The sequence below is a fragment of the Dendronephthya gigantea genome, unplaced genomic scaffold, assembly GCF_004324835.1.
Source record: "Dendronephthya gigantea isolate DGI-Jeju-01 unplaced genomic scaffold, DenGig_1.0 000074F, whole genome shotgun sequence".
In the NCBI taxonomy this organism is placed as follows: domain Eukaryota; kingdom Metazoa; phylum Cnidaria; class Anthozoa; order Malacalcyonacea; family Nephtheidae; genus Dendronephthya; species Dendronephthya gigantea.
In genome coordinates this window covers 924,408-938,368 of record NW_021163084.1, presented here as the reverse complement: position 1 = coordinate 938,368, position 13,961 = coordinate 924,408, and the positions used below count along the sequence as shown (strand labels likewise).

General features: G+C 36.7%; 2 protein-coding genes across 2 annotated transcripts; both read right to left on the bottom strand.

The window, feature by feature from the left end:
- Nucleotides 1-2,652: 2,652 nt before the first annotated feature.
- On the bottom strand, nt 2,653-3,981 carry LOC114531716 (stimulator of interferon genes protein-like). The gene has a single exon (XM_028553327.1). It carries the CDS (start codon nt 3,979-3,981, stop codon nt 2,662-2,664), a length of 1,320 nt encoding a protein of 439 aa, XP_028409128.1. The 3' UTR covers nt 2,653-2,661.
- A 3,420-nt stretch (nt 3,982-7,401) lies between these two features.
- On the bottom strand, nt 7,402-13,499 carry LOC114531758 (wee1-like protein kinase). Its single transcript, XM_028553379.1, has 14 exons — nt 12,771-13,499; nt 12,018-12,075; nt 11,132-11,243; nt 11,005-11,062; nt 10,644-10,765; nt 10,239-10,333; nt 10,095-10,146; nt 9,835-10,025; nt 9,563-9,622; nt 8,840-8,889; nt 8,479-8,536; nt 8,291-8,380; nt 8,100-8,155; nt 7,402-7,864 (listed from the first exon to the last, which is right to left on the bottom strand). The coding sequence occupies exons 1-14, from the start codon at nt 13,343-13,345 to the stop codon at nt 7,747-7,749; spliced, it is 1,695 nt and encodes a 564-aa protein (XP_028409180.1). The 5' UTR covers nt 13,346-13,499; the 3' UTR covers nt 7,402-7,746.
- Between the last annotated feature and the right edge of the window lie 462 nt (nt 13,500-13,961).

The following is a 13,961-nucleotide window of genomic DNA, read 5'->3' as shown; positions in this document are numbered from 1 at the left end:
GTGCTCTTCATGGATTAACCTGTACCAACATGTTGCTTAAGCCTGGTTCTCATGTCGTGATTCATCGGCGATGTTCTACGATCCATTGTCAGTGACCAATGAAGTAAATATTTTTTTACGATAGACAAAACCAGTCTAATGACGCTGAAAATAGTAATGAAAATCTTGTTGAGGGTCGAAATCTAAAATCTGTATGAAAAAGTTTAAAAGACATGAAACCTATAGCGTGCACACTAGAAAACGTATAGAAGCTTAGGGTACATCAGAGCGTATATAAGATATATATCTTATAAGATATATATCTTATATACGCCAAGGATACATCTACTGTGCGAGAAGAATACACCCTTTCGTCACTAGGTACTAGGATGCGAAGAAATGTTTTAAAAACCTAATACATTTAATACATAAAAGTCACAAACAACAATATAGAACACGGCCTAAAGTAAGTGTGTAACATGAAAACGAGGCTCGATAGTCAAACATCTGCTTTCCGGAAGGGTGTATTGACTGCCTTGCATCCAGGGACTTCGAATAGGAGCAAAATAGGGCATCCCGGACCCAGATCTCTTACAGCAGAAGGAAGGGGGCAAGAAGAGCAGACGGTACCCTTCCGAAAAATGGTCTCGTTCGTACTAAATTGTCTCGCGTCGTATCTATGAAACAGGAGGTGGTCACGCAAATGCGACAATTGATTATTAGTTTAGAAATATTATTTGCACATCAGTAATTTTTAATTTTCCATATGCTGTCAAAATTCTTGATCTAGTTATGTCATTATTAATAATAAAGCAACAAGCCAGTGTATATTAATCCCCATTGTCGTGTTTTCATATCACTATATATTTATATTTAGCTAAAACTAGCCCTAAATCAACCCTAAAGCATGTTCAATTATTAATAAACTAAAGGTTGTCCTATTAAAGCTTTTTTCTTACCCTATTATATGGTAACCTATTATTCTATAGTTATGCCAAAAAATTTTTTTTATTTTTTTTTCTATTTTTTTTTATTTATTTATTTTTTTTATTTATCTATTTTTTTTTTAATATATTTATTGAGTACATTACATATATAATTAATATTATGTATAACGAGTAAAACAATTGATGAATGGAATCAGTTGAAAACTATTTACTATTTAGCCTCCTTAGGCATAATTTCAGGCTGCTAACAGGCTAGCAAAAGCCTGAAGAGGTTCATTTTCAATGGTAGGCGGCATCCTCGTCCCCAGTGCCTGGCTGCGCCGTTGCTCTCCGCAAAGGAGACTCGCTCGTTGCTCGTTACAACGTACAATGCAAAAAATATAAGTATTTTAAATGATGCCACCGATAATCAAAGATGCTACCGAATGTTGACGGTTTCTACTCATAAACTATAAGTTATATGAAAAACATTTTAATCCTTGACATCTGTTCTCGGTTTCAGTGTATACAGGGTGTATCAAAAAAAATGTCCCAAATGTAAAAATTCCATTTTTCAGGATATTTTGCAGAATTTGGCAAATTTTTGTGTTCCTAGAGATAGTTAAGACTTATCTGGTATACCTAGGCCAAGTTTGGTTTTTCAGTAACAAAATTATGTTACCGGGGGGGTGGTTCCTTTCCACTGATATTGAGAGGGCTTGCGCGCGAAAATGTGAAGCTGAAATTAAGATATTATTTAGCTGTCTAAAAGTAGGAAAGCATTTTAATAAACTGTCAAAGTTTCAGGAAGAATAATGCATACTGAGAGCAACGCGCGACCCCTAAGGGTGACAAATATTTTATTGCGCGCAGTGGATTTAATGCATCGTTGATTTTAGCGTGACCGATCTCATACAAGTTGGGCAAATGAATAAATTAAAGCGAGAAACTGAACACAAAAACAAAGCGATTTATTCGTGATGTTAATCCTCAGCATGTCTACCATTTCATTCTAAGCAAACTGCGGCTTGTCTGAGCATACTAAACACTGAACAGCGAACCATTTGTCTGTCCATTCGCCTAGATTTGCCGGTGGTAGCGTAGGCGATTTGCAAGAAAGAATTTCGAACGAAATGGATAATTTGAGGCAGGACAGACAAATGTGGTTCGCCGTTCAGTGTTTACGGTTTACCATGCTCAGACGAGCCGCAGTTTGCTTAGAAAGAAATGGTAGAAATGTTGAGGATTAACATCAAGAATAAAAATCTTGTTATTAAATCGCTTCGTCGTCTTGTTCAGTTTCTCGCTTTAATTTATTCATTTGCACAGCCTTGCATGAGATCGGTCACGCTAAAATCAACCATGCATTTAATCCACTGCGCGCAATGAAATATTTGTCACTTTTAGGGGTCGCGCGTTGCTCCCAGTTTGCATTATTTTTCCTGAAACTTTGACAGCTTATTAAAAAGCTTTCCTACTTTTAGACAGTTAAATAATATCTGAATTTCAGCTTCACATTTTCGCGCGCAAGCCCTCTCAATATCAGTGGAAAGGAACCACCCCCCCGGTAACATAATTTTGTAAATGAAAAACCAAACTTAGCCTAGGTATACCAGATAAGTCTTAACTATCTCTAGGAACACAAAAAATTGCCAAATTCTGCAAAATATCCTGAAAAACGGAAATTTTACATTTGGGACATTTTTTTTGATACACCCTGTATAAGGTCGCAATATCTGCATGGGATCGAGATATGCTAATTAATCCCGGAGCCCGGAGATTTCCCTATATTAAATAGGGGAAATGTTTCAAGCGATGAATCGTTTCCAGATGTTGCCATGTCGTCGGTAAGATCACATTTGGTACTTTCATGATCTGTATTTTCGTGGGCGGTATTTTCATCTCTGGTAGACGTGCTACCTTTATGGGTTGTGCTGGTAGCTGCATAACTATTTTCATCAAACACATCATCCTCAGCATGGGAGAAAGTTTCGCTATTCACTAGTCGCACTATTTCGTTTGCTAATGTGCCATCACGGCCTTTTTTCGTGTGATAAGTTACGAGCAAGCATCTATGTCTACAATCTTTCTCGCAATCCGCCAAAATATCATTAAGTGTCTGGTAGAATAATTTGATTTCGCGTTGGCGCGATTTTTTGTGAACTGAAAGGATGTCGGCGTGCTTGCTCATATAATCCAATGTGTCCAACGGTATTTTAGCAAGTTGCATCACAAGAGTATATTCTTTTCCACTAGAAGACTTAACTTCGTACACATGCAGCTTAATATTAGGCTGTTTCTTTAATCTCAGAGATCCCTTTTTTGTGAAATGATTTGGATCCACCGTGGAAATTTCAACCGCGGTGTCACAATCTAGTGGAATCAGAATAATTAATTTCATTGTAGAGAGATGGTTTTGCAACCCAGCTTCCTTAATCAAGTCTGGTATTTCTGGCAGCGTCTCTTTGAGGTAGTTATAATAGTAATGCCATGCTAGAACATTAGCCACATACGTCTGTTGATCTTCCAGAATAGTTTCAATATGAACAGCGGAAAGAGTGTCAAGCTTAAGAACTTGTAAGATAAGTGGTCCAATTCCTACACCACTACACAAGATAGCGCCGTGTTTGTAATCCAACTCAACTAGACCGCCAATCATAAATCCAGCAAGCACCATAATGATTAAACCCATACATGCACCAATTGCTCCATAATCAATTCCTTTGAAACAGAATTTGAACATCTTCATTTTACTGCCATTATGACGACTGCTAATATGGCGACATTCTTCAAATAAAAGACACATACGGCTGACCAAAGCACCAGCGAACACACTGAATAATCCTAGTAGGGAAGGAAAGAGCCATAAATAAAATTTCTCTTTACCTTCCTCGGCTACGATCAAGAAAGACACAGTTGCAATCGCGGCCGATGCAGAAATAATTATTGAAGCAGCTTTGGCGCGTTTTCCTCGTTTTTTTATTGGAACAGCACCCGTGTCATGTCTAATATTGGATCCGTAACTGTAAGTTTCGTTTCGCTGTGGTGTTGAATTGCCATTTTCCGGTGTCGCCATCATGTTATTTGGGGGATAAACGAAGCGTTAAAATTATTATTACCACGGTGATTATTGCGTTCGACGAAGAACGCTTCCTAGCAACATGTTGTAAAACCTGGACTGGACTTGTAAAACCTGGACTGGACTAATTTGTAAAACCTGGGGTCGGTTGTTCAAAGCTAGGTTAGCGCTAACCCTGGGTTAAATCTTACTCCGCTGTTTTGGTTTATATGCTTCTGCACCGAAAAAACTTGAAAAACATGTTGGGTTAAGCTAACCGACTTTTGAACAACCGGCGCCTGGACTGAACTTATTTGTAAAACCTGGACTGGACGAATTTGTAAAACCTGTACTGGACTTATTTGTAAAACGTGGACTGGACTTATTTGTAAAACCTGGAGTGGACTAATTTGTAAAACCTGGACTTGACTCAAGACTTGACTCACAATAATACTTATAATAGTACAACAAAGGCTGGAGCTAAATATGTATTTTCTGACAGTATTCAACTTTAGGATATTAACTGTGATTTTTACTATGGGCCATTAGATACCTAAATATAACTATTTTATTAAATGTATATAGATCGACACTAAGACACACAACTGCTCTTGGCTTCAATGCAACACCGGCACTGCGGGGCTCGTCCTAAGACCCCCCCCCCATTCGGGTTTACTTCCGTATTCAAGAAAATCCTTTATGTTGCTGGTTGTAATTGTATGTAAGCTAGATATAAAGATAGATATAGAAATTTAGTTACACAATGATTTGAAAAAATTGCTGATGCAGTGTTAAATTTTAATACAGTTTGTCTATATAGAATTATATATTCTATGTCTATACTGCTATAATATCAACAATTTTTATATTTATATTTTACAATATTTAATGTTTTTTCTACATGCACCCACTATTAATTTATATCTTTTCTATGTTTCTAGGCTATCAAAGCTAAAAACATTGAGCAATACCATACAAAGTACGAGCAGACACAACCAAAAACGCGGACGCATTTGCCGAGCTGACACAAGTACTAGATGATCGAAGTCGGTCGCTTATCATCCGAGACGCAGTAAATGATGGACGAAAGGCCCTGGCAATCCTGCGTCAGCGTGAACATTATTTATCGAAGGGCAAACCACGTGTTATATCTCTATACACTGAACTAACCATTTACCTCTCCTACGAAATCGAGCGATGAATCTGTTACAGATTATATGGTGCGGGCAGAGACAGCATCCACATCTCTAAAGACTGCTGGGGAAACAATAAGTGATAGTCTACTGATCGCGATGATCATCAAAGGATTACCTTCGGAAGAGTACAAAGCGTTTTCAACTGTGGTAACGCAGAGAGACAAAAAACAATCGTTTAGCGAGTTTAAAGTATCATTAAGAAGTTTTGAAGAAACCCAAAAACTCTCAGAAAAAGGAAACCCAAAGGAGGAGAGCGTCTTTCTCGGTAAATCTGGCAAGTCGGATAAAGGAAAAATCATTTGCTATGGGTATGGAAAACCGGGGTATAAAATTTCAGAATGTCGTTCAAGAAACCGCTGGTGCGCTGTTTGTAAAAACAAAACCAACAACACAGAAAAATTCGTAAGAAATAATGATAAATATCATGATAGTGTGCACCATGATCAGTCATATCTTTTTAGAGTAGGTGTTGATATAAATAATATTGATATTAATGGTTAATATCAGTTGATTGTGGGGTTACAACACACATAGTACATGATCTTAGCAAATTTATTAAGTATGACACACAATTTAATCCTGAAAGGCACTTCATTGAGTTGGCAGACGGGAAAAGGTCAAACAATGTTGCGCAGAAAAGGGGTGATGCATTATGACGACTGCTAATATGACGGCTGACCAATGCACCAGCGAACACACTGAATAATCCTAATAAGGAAGGAAAGAGCCATAAATAAAATTTCTCTTTACCTTCCTCGGCTACGATCAAGAAAGACACGGTTGCAATCGCGGCCAACGCAGAAATGAGTATTGAAGCAGCTTTGGCGCGTTTTCCTCGTTCTTTTATTGGAACGGCACCTGTGTCAGGTGTAGTATTGGGTCCCTTAATGCGAGTTTCGTTTTGCTGTGGTGTTGAATTGCCATTTTCCGGTGTCGTCATCATGTTCTTTGGGGGATAAACGAACTTATTTAACGAAGCGTTAAATTGTTATCTAGATACTAGGTTACGCGTGGGGAGAAATGCTGCCTGAAAGCATGATGTCAGTGTTCGGGTTGCCAATCTCGTTCCAACGGGAATTTTCTACGAAGGCTGTTACGAGCTTAACCTAGTTCCTGGGTGAGTGCTTAAATGCTTCATTTAATCCATGATCCCAGTGTTTTATATTTTGGTTGCAATTTACTTATGCAGTAATTTGTTCGCTGATCTATCAACCCTTTTGAGTAAAATTTACCTGGTATTGTAATCTCTGCTACTAGACTTTGGATTTTAGATATTGTTGATTATAAACCTCCTAATGGGAATGGAAAGGGGGGTATTAAGAGCCAATAGTGCGGGAGAGATCTGCATATTGATTTTAGATAAGATTTTACGGTGCGATTAAGATCTCGGGCTGTTTTTAAGACATCTAAGGAATTATAGTATAGCTCAGTGGATTTTCCCACCTAATGTATAGACAAGGATACCTGCAATGTAAATGCAATGCTGCGGGCTAAAAAAGATAACAAGGGCATTTTTTGAGCAGACATAGTGAACGGCAGACAATTTTCGTCATTGCCTTTGAAATAGATTATAAGTTAGATTAAAGATCGAAAATTACATATGCTTTATTATTCCGGCGAAGTATTTGGATGCATTTGCCTTGAAATTTAGTTTGTGGGCAATCGAGATTTCGTTAAAAAATTTTGTGATTTGGTTCAGAGGAAAAGTAGGGATTGAAGACAGACGTTTTTATTGCAATATGTAGAATAAGAAGACCAGGAAATAGTTTATCCTAGAATTTATGCCATTTCCTGTATGTAAACTTTCTAATAACTTTTTGATTTATTTCAAAATTCATCGCCTTGGTAGGTTTAATATTATCTCTTAAATATTACTTCTAACTTTTCTTGATTGAATTTGACATCTGCCAATGATTTTTAAAACAACAAAAACGAGTGGAATTTATATTATTAAGACGACGACCTAGGCGTCGTACTTTTGACCGGTTCTTCCGGTTTATATAGATAAAGATGAAATCAGACTTTTTTTTGGCCAAATCATATAAGTATGGCGAATTACATTGAACGGGTCGATGTGTAATCTACTAATCCGAAATAGAATTTGAGGCTACTTCAGTCGCCTCAGTTTAAAGAGCCCACTGCCCGGCATTTAACTTGATAACGTTTATTCTACTAAAATATCTAAAAACTAACAGACAATTCTACTAACTATACAGAAATCGTTAGGAAATGTTTATTTACAAAATTTCTGATTGAAAATAATAAGTCCTTTTCAACCATATCCTTTAAAACACATTAAGATAAAATAGAACTTGATTTTCTTCGGCTAGAAGTAAAGTTTCAAAATCAGTACCGCTCAAGCACTGAGCGCGAAAAATGCAATTTATATCTCGGAGGACAAACTCTAAGCTGCCCTCGACCTGCTACCTCTAAAAATTGCAAGGCTTACTGAAAGGACTAATAATTACATTCATTGTGATTTGACGGTGCGCGCGACCATCGTAGTGATAGAATCCCATCAGACATTCATTTTGAATACAAAGTTACTCCGTGTTATTCATATTAAAATTTGCTGGATGATTAAAAACTACATGATCACAGACATACTCATACTGCGGCTCACTTTGTGACCCACTAATCGACCATTTGATGTCCGACCTGGTCCTTGGTTCATTTTATTTGCTGCACGAGTCTGTTCCAGTTCCCTGTCGAGAGATTGTAATACGTCAGAAAACGTAGTTTCAGTAAAGAATATTGATTAAGTCAAGGCCGTTTCCCACTACAACTGTATCGTAGCAAAACACAGGGTATCCTATTGCTTTTCAAAGTCTTTAGTTCTATATGTTTGCGAGGTTCGGCGGGGTTTTTTTGCGACTCTGAAGTGCTATTAACTTGAAATTGGAAAAAAGCTCCAATTTATTGAAAAAACCCCTGCTATACCTGGTCAGAACTTCGTTTTTAAATTTCTCTGTGTTCAATTCTTTTCTTAATTGGTCCTATGATAAAAAAAAGTTGAAAGTGAATTGTATTAATGTGTAGTACTGTGTAGTATGAACTATAGACTTAAAGCATAACAATAATTCATATATAAAATATTGAAACATGATTCGCATTTATTCGTTTCTCTCTACCTTTGATTTGTTAGCAAATGGACAGAGTACTTGATGTTTAGTTAAGTCTAATGATGAAGGACGACACACTGGATCAGGGTCTGTCATTATCTACAAGTAACAAGAAAAAATAATAGTAATTTTTTTAAAATATATCTAAAAGTATCCAAATTAATGCATTAATCCATTATTACATATTAGCTACGTACCATTAATAAATTATTGAATTGGTGACTGCATTGCGCTAGGGATGGCAATTTCCCTTGTCTAAACAAAAAATGGATATTACTAAAACATTAAATTTACATTTATATCATTTACAAATCGCTATACAAATTTATATCATTTACATCACCGCACAAACTGCTCAAATTAAACTTTGAGTTGATGATCCAGTTAAATGTGTGGTTATAGAGACTGGACTCGAGTAATCAGCTTTAAGCAGATAAACTGTTTTACGTTGATTAAAGTACGGATAATTGGTGACAAACGTTCAAGTGAAACGCGAGTGAGAGAGCAGCAACTCGCATTATCTTTGTTTGATTGTATTTTAATATATTTAACTCTAACCTGATCATATGCCAATTTTGACCATTCTTCGGTAACTCGCGAACTCCACCCTTAAGAGAAAACATAGGTCATTAGAATACTAACGAAAAAAAACAGTCACACAGCGCTAAGAAGGAATAATAAAGGTATTTGTCAACCATTATTTCTATTTATTATATGAACACGAGTGTTATATAGAGTTTTACGCCACCGAGAAAACTCGTATTCAAACACACGTAAAAATACGATATTATTTCGCAAGCCAATCAAAAACTGCGTAGGAAACATGTTTGACCAATCAAAAATTCTTTCTAGCTCACAATTTACGTTCGTTTTTTATTTTATACCATATTTATATACACGCTCAAGAGACTATAATTACAACTTCACATTTGACTGAACATTGTTATTTTAAATGTGCGCGCTTTAATATATATTTTGTTTTTAAGTTACTAAGAATTGTCGTTTGCTTATAATTTGTTCATAGAATTAACAGAATATTACATGGTTGCTTGGAAATATGGATTTATTCCTCGTGTTGAAGAGCAATAATCTTCAACACTCGAAATAAATTCCATATTTCCGCGTAACCATATAAGAATTCTCTATATATTATACTCCAATCGCTGAAAAAAGCATTTGGAAAAATGCAGCCTACGCCCCCCTTTGACAGGAATAAAAAAACCACCCAAGCAGTTTCTGTAAATTCATGAAGTGAACCCCGCACCGTTTGTAACAACTTACCGCCCTTAATGCAGTCAAAGCAAGCGAGAATACGTCTGCTTTTGGTAAATTTCCATAATCCTATGAGAACAAATGAAACCATTTCATTTAATGCATCGAAATAGTCATATTTTACTTTATCTTACACCGCACAGTTCCACTTGGATTTTACAGCGTTGAGATACCGAATATATATTCAAATTCTTGCTTCAATACGAGTCGCCATATTCTGCCATCGATCAGGTTGTGGTTTTATGCAAGTAAAGCTAGAATATATCAATGCAAGCATATACCTCTCTAAGAATTTCTGCTGGTAGATATCTGCAGTCACCTTCTTCAACTTTTGGTTCAGTTATCGAGGTTACGTGACCAAGATCCCCGATTTTATAGGTCTGAACTTTAATCTCATTGCATCCATCAAAATCCATTTTATCATCGTCGCAATCTACGTCATTCTCTGAACCTGATGTCAAAAATATGTTGCCTGGCAAACGCAAGATAGTATACTTTAGCATAGAGTGGAAAACAAAAATTTAAACACTAAAAAACTCGCCTGGTTTGATATCAAGATGGGCCAAGTTTAATGAATGGATATATTTCAATCCCTGGAATAGAAATAATAGTGTTTATGACTCATAAGAAGAAATTGGAAAGCAATTGTTAAAATAGATTGATGGAGGCAGAAAAATACACCAACCTGAGAAACTTGACATAATAATAGCTTCAATTCAGGTTCGGACATGAATTTCACTTGCGATTCATTTGCTGCGATAACATCTGCTAGACTACCACCTGGAGAAAGAAACGGCTATGAAAATGCTAACAATACTGCCTTTCATGTTTGCATGCATCAATAAACGATAAGTAATAAGCAGTTCACACAAAACTTGTCAGGGCACATGAAATATTTAGCGAATAAAGGCACTAAATAACATATCAGCTGGATATATCACTTCACTGACACGTAAATTAGTCTGCAGTATAGCATTAGCACGATGTTGCTACGGAATTTGGTTGGATTAATGGGCTGTCGACCATGAGTAGACACGCTGGATTTACCATCCAGGTTAGGAAATCACAGTTGATTTCGGAAATCACTTACCGTTGCAATATTCATTTTGTATCAACATATGGTCATCCTCAGCCCAGGCAGAGTAATATCCAACCACATGTGGATGACGACCCAACACGGCATGAGCGTATACTTCACGGATGGCATTTTGTCTGATTGGGAGAGAAAGGAAGAATTGCGCGGGAGGTGGGTTAGATGAAATACTGCTTGTCGTTAGTCCCGTAAAAATGATAACTAGCTATGTCTATGAAGGATTTTTTAATATGAAAGAAACAGTGAAATACTAAATCGTAACTAAACACTTATTGTCAAAATACAGAAATGTATACGGAAAGATTCTCATTCGGTTGCATTCACTGACTCAATGTGACAACAACATTCATGAACTTACTCATCAATGGAACCAGCTACTGGCTTTTTTGATCGTTTAAGAGCGTAAATACATCCATCTAAGAAAAATGGTAAATCTCGTGAGTAACAACAAGATCCTGATTATGATATAAACTCCATCGCCTTACCTAATCTGTTCAAGCATTTGAAAACTGATCCGAATTCTCCAGAACCAATCTCTTTAAGTTCGACAAATTCAGCGTTGTATCTTGAGATATTATTGTCACGTAAGTGAAGTTTCTAAATAATCATTATAGCCAGCATTACAAAAACACGAGACTAGAATTTACAAACGTTCATTGCTGCCTCGAGTTGGAGATTCAAATAGCGTGTATAAAATAGCTAAGCCTAAGGAAATGAGTAAAACTGCAAAGTTTTTTGAAAAATAAGGCAAAATGTTTTGTTTTTTTACGGGGTTTAGATACAGTTTTACAGGGTCTGCATTAGGAGCCTACACAGCCTTGGGCTTGTCACGCTCTAAGAAACGGTGTTGAGATTTTAAAAAAACTTTGGATTTTGCACGCCTGGGCCGGGGAAATTTGTGAGGATTCTTTAACGATTTGTCACATATAGGAATTTTTAGAGATTTTGAACTTATGTCTAGATTCTAAGGGTTAATTTTTGGTGATCTGCGACTTTAGTAATTTCTTGGATAGGAATTTTCAGGATTCTTTGGGAGTTTCGTGGTCGAGATGAACGAGTTTTTTGGAGGAAACGCTTTTCCATATAGTACCCTTAAAAGTTACCCTGACTGCTATACCTATACATTACATCACTGCTATTTACGTTACCCCATTCCCTACAAAATCGTACATATATTTAGTCTCTCAGCTAAACCTTAATTTAGGGTACAGTCCTCCTACAACTTTCCTATCAGCTAGAGCTTGTCTTTTTTACGACAAAAGAGGGGTACAATGTTGAGGAGAAATCCTATTTTCTGATTTACAGGAATATATGTTGGAAAAATAAAAAATTGGCAAATACATGAAACTAGACTAACATTTCCATGTTTACCTTAGTAGGATTTCCAAGAATTTCAGCATCAACATCAACTTCATTAAACGGGTCATCACTAAGTTAATGAAATTGTTTTAAATGCAATCAATTTTAAATGGGATAGGGGATACATCATTTATAATTTGGAACAAGGCACTTTTAACAACTTGTTGCTAGTTCTGTAGTTCAAAAATTCAACAACAAAAATATGTTTAAGTACTTTATCAGCTGCCTTGAGTCGTTTATAAGTCAAGCAACAAAGGCGTACATCAGAGGACTACTGAGAAATTTAGTTAAAGAGTGGTTACTGCAGCTGTTTCTGGTCATCAGTACTGCTTATAACATTAGGGAATAGGCTACTTGATTTTAAATTGCTGATATTTAAAGCATTTGTTTACATTATGGGATTGCACCCAACCTTTAAATAATATTGTAATAAATAATATTGTATCAAGTTTCATATTAATTGATTTGGGGAATAGACTTAAGTGAGAATAATAAGATTGTGGGAAATGGGAATAAAGAAATAAAATAATGGGAAATTTTTTTGGAATGTCTCCAGAGTGGCTGAATACAATCAAAGGGTTACATCGTTAGTGGGGAATGATCTCAGTGTGTAACTAAGTCTATCATCTATTCCACCAGTTCATGATGATGGTTAATATGAGCAGTTTGCTGCATTACAAATATCACATTCTTGACTCTGCCTAAGATGTAGAGGTTGCACTTTCTATATGCTAGCTTTAAATAAGTTAAAACAATCAAAATTACCCATCAAGATTCATACGGCTTCTTTTATGTTTCTGTATTGTGCTTTCATTATGGTTCGGTGTGAATGGATTAATATTTGCCTCAATTTGTCCACGCCCGCCAGGGTTCCTTGGCTCAGAGAAGGGCTTTCTCTCACCCAATAATCGCTTTGATTTTAAGGCAAACCTCTTTGGGCGGGTACTTCGTATGTCGGGGCTCTCGGGTTGGACAACATCAAAATTCTTAGATCTTTCTAGTAAAGTCTTAGGTGTATGTGGGGTGTCGAACAGTCTCAGGGCACGAAGGGAAGGGGGAGAATTAGGTGGAGTCCTTCTGATTGGCTCACGTTGTGACATCCGTCTTGGTGATGAGGGTGAATCCATAAAACTTGGACTAGAATCACTCGATGTTGGCGTTAAAAGCTCGGAACCCCAGTCAGGTGTCGACTCGAAAGACGTGTCAAACATATCCAGGTTTTCTCTAGTTTCTTCGCTTATTGTTGTAAAAGAACTCCTGCCGTTAGGTGGCGGGGAAAATAACGTTTGAACGCACTCATTCATTTCGAAGTTCAGGCGAGATCGAATTCCAAGCGACATTTCTGCTCAAATCTTGCGGATTCTTCGTCCAATAACTTGCTAGGCGAATCTAAGAACACCACAACTAGCCACTCTAGTTGAAACCAGTAACACTAAGCGCCAAGGATCGTTAAAATAAACCAAATTTTGGAAAGAAATTTGGTTTTTATGCCACCAAACACATAGCTACAATTTAAAATTTTAAATTATGCGAACCTTCGGCAGAGAACTCCTCTCGACCAATCAGATGCACGATGATCAGATTGCAGGAAGTAGAATTTCACATTTTTGGCGCGTAAACTGCGTGTAGCCTCGCTTTCATAGCTACGAGACAGAGTACGTGAAACAAGCGGATACTGAATATTTCAGAAAAGGGAAACAAATACAATTGGATAAGCCAGAATTTGAAAATGCTCTCATACATCTTGTGAATGACTGAACCTACATCTTTTGCATTAATTATGCACTTCCATTGAAAATTAAACTATTCACATCGAAATATTTCAGTTCAGTTGTTCAATAAATACGGATAATTTTCCATTTTGAACTTACCACCGTTTAAGCAAAATGCCCTTCGAACAACCGGCCCCAGATGTGTATGATGAGCTGTCAAAGGTTAGAGAATGCGTATTTTTTA

What these genes read in the sequence shown, in the direction of transcription:
- LOC114531716 (XM_028553327.1), bottom strand. Translation starts at nt 3,981, where the DNA reads ATGGCGACACCGGAAAATGGCAATTCAACACCACAGCGAAACGAAACT.
- LOC114531758 (XM_028553379.1), bottom strand. Translation starts at nt 13,345, where the DNA reads ATGTCGCTTGGAATTCGATCTCGCCTGAACTTCGAAATGAATGAGTGC. An exon ending in AGCCGTATGAATCTTGATGG is followed by an intron (nt 12,076 to 12,770) that starts GTAATTTTGATT and finishes TCATTAACTTAG; the next exon opens with TGATGACCCGTTTAATGAAG. An exon ending in TATTATGTCAAGTTTCTCAG is followed by an intron (nt 10,147 to 10,238) that starts GTTGGTGTATTT and finishes TTTCTATTCCAG; the next exon opens with GGATTGAAATATATCCATTC.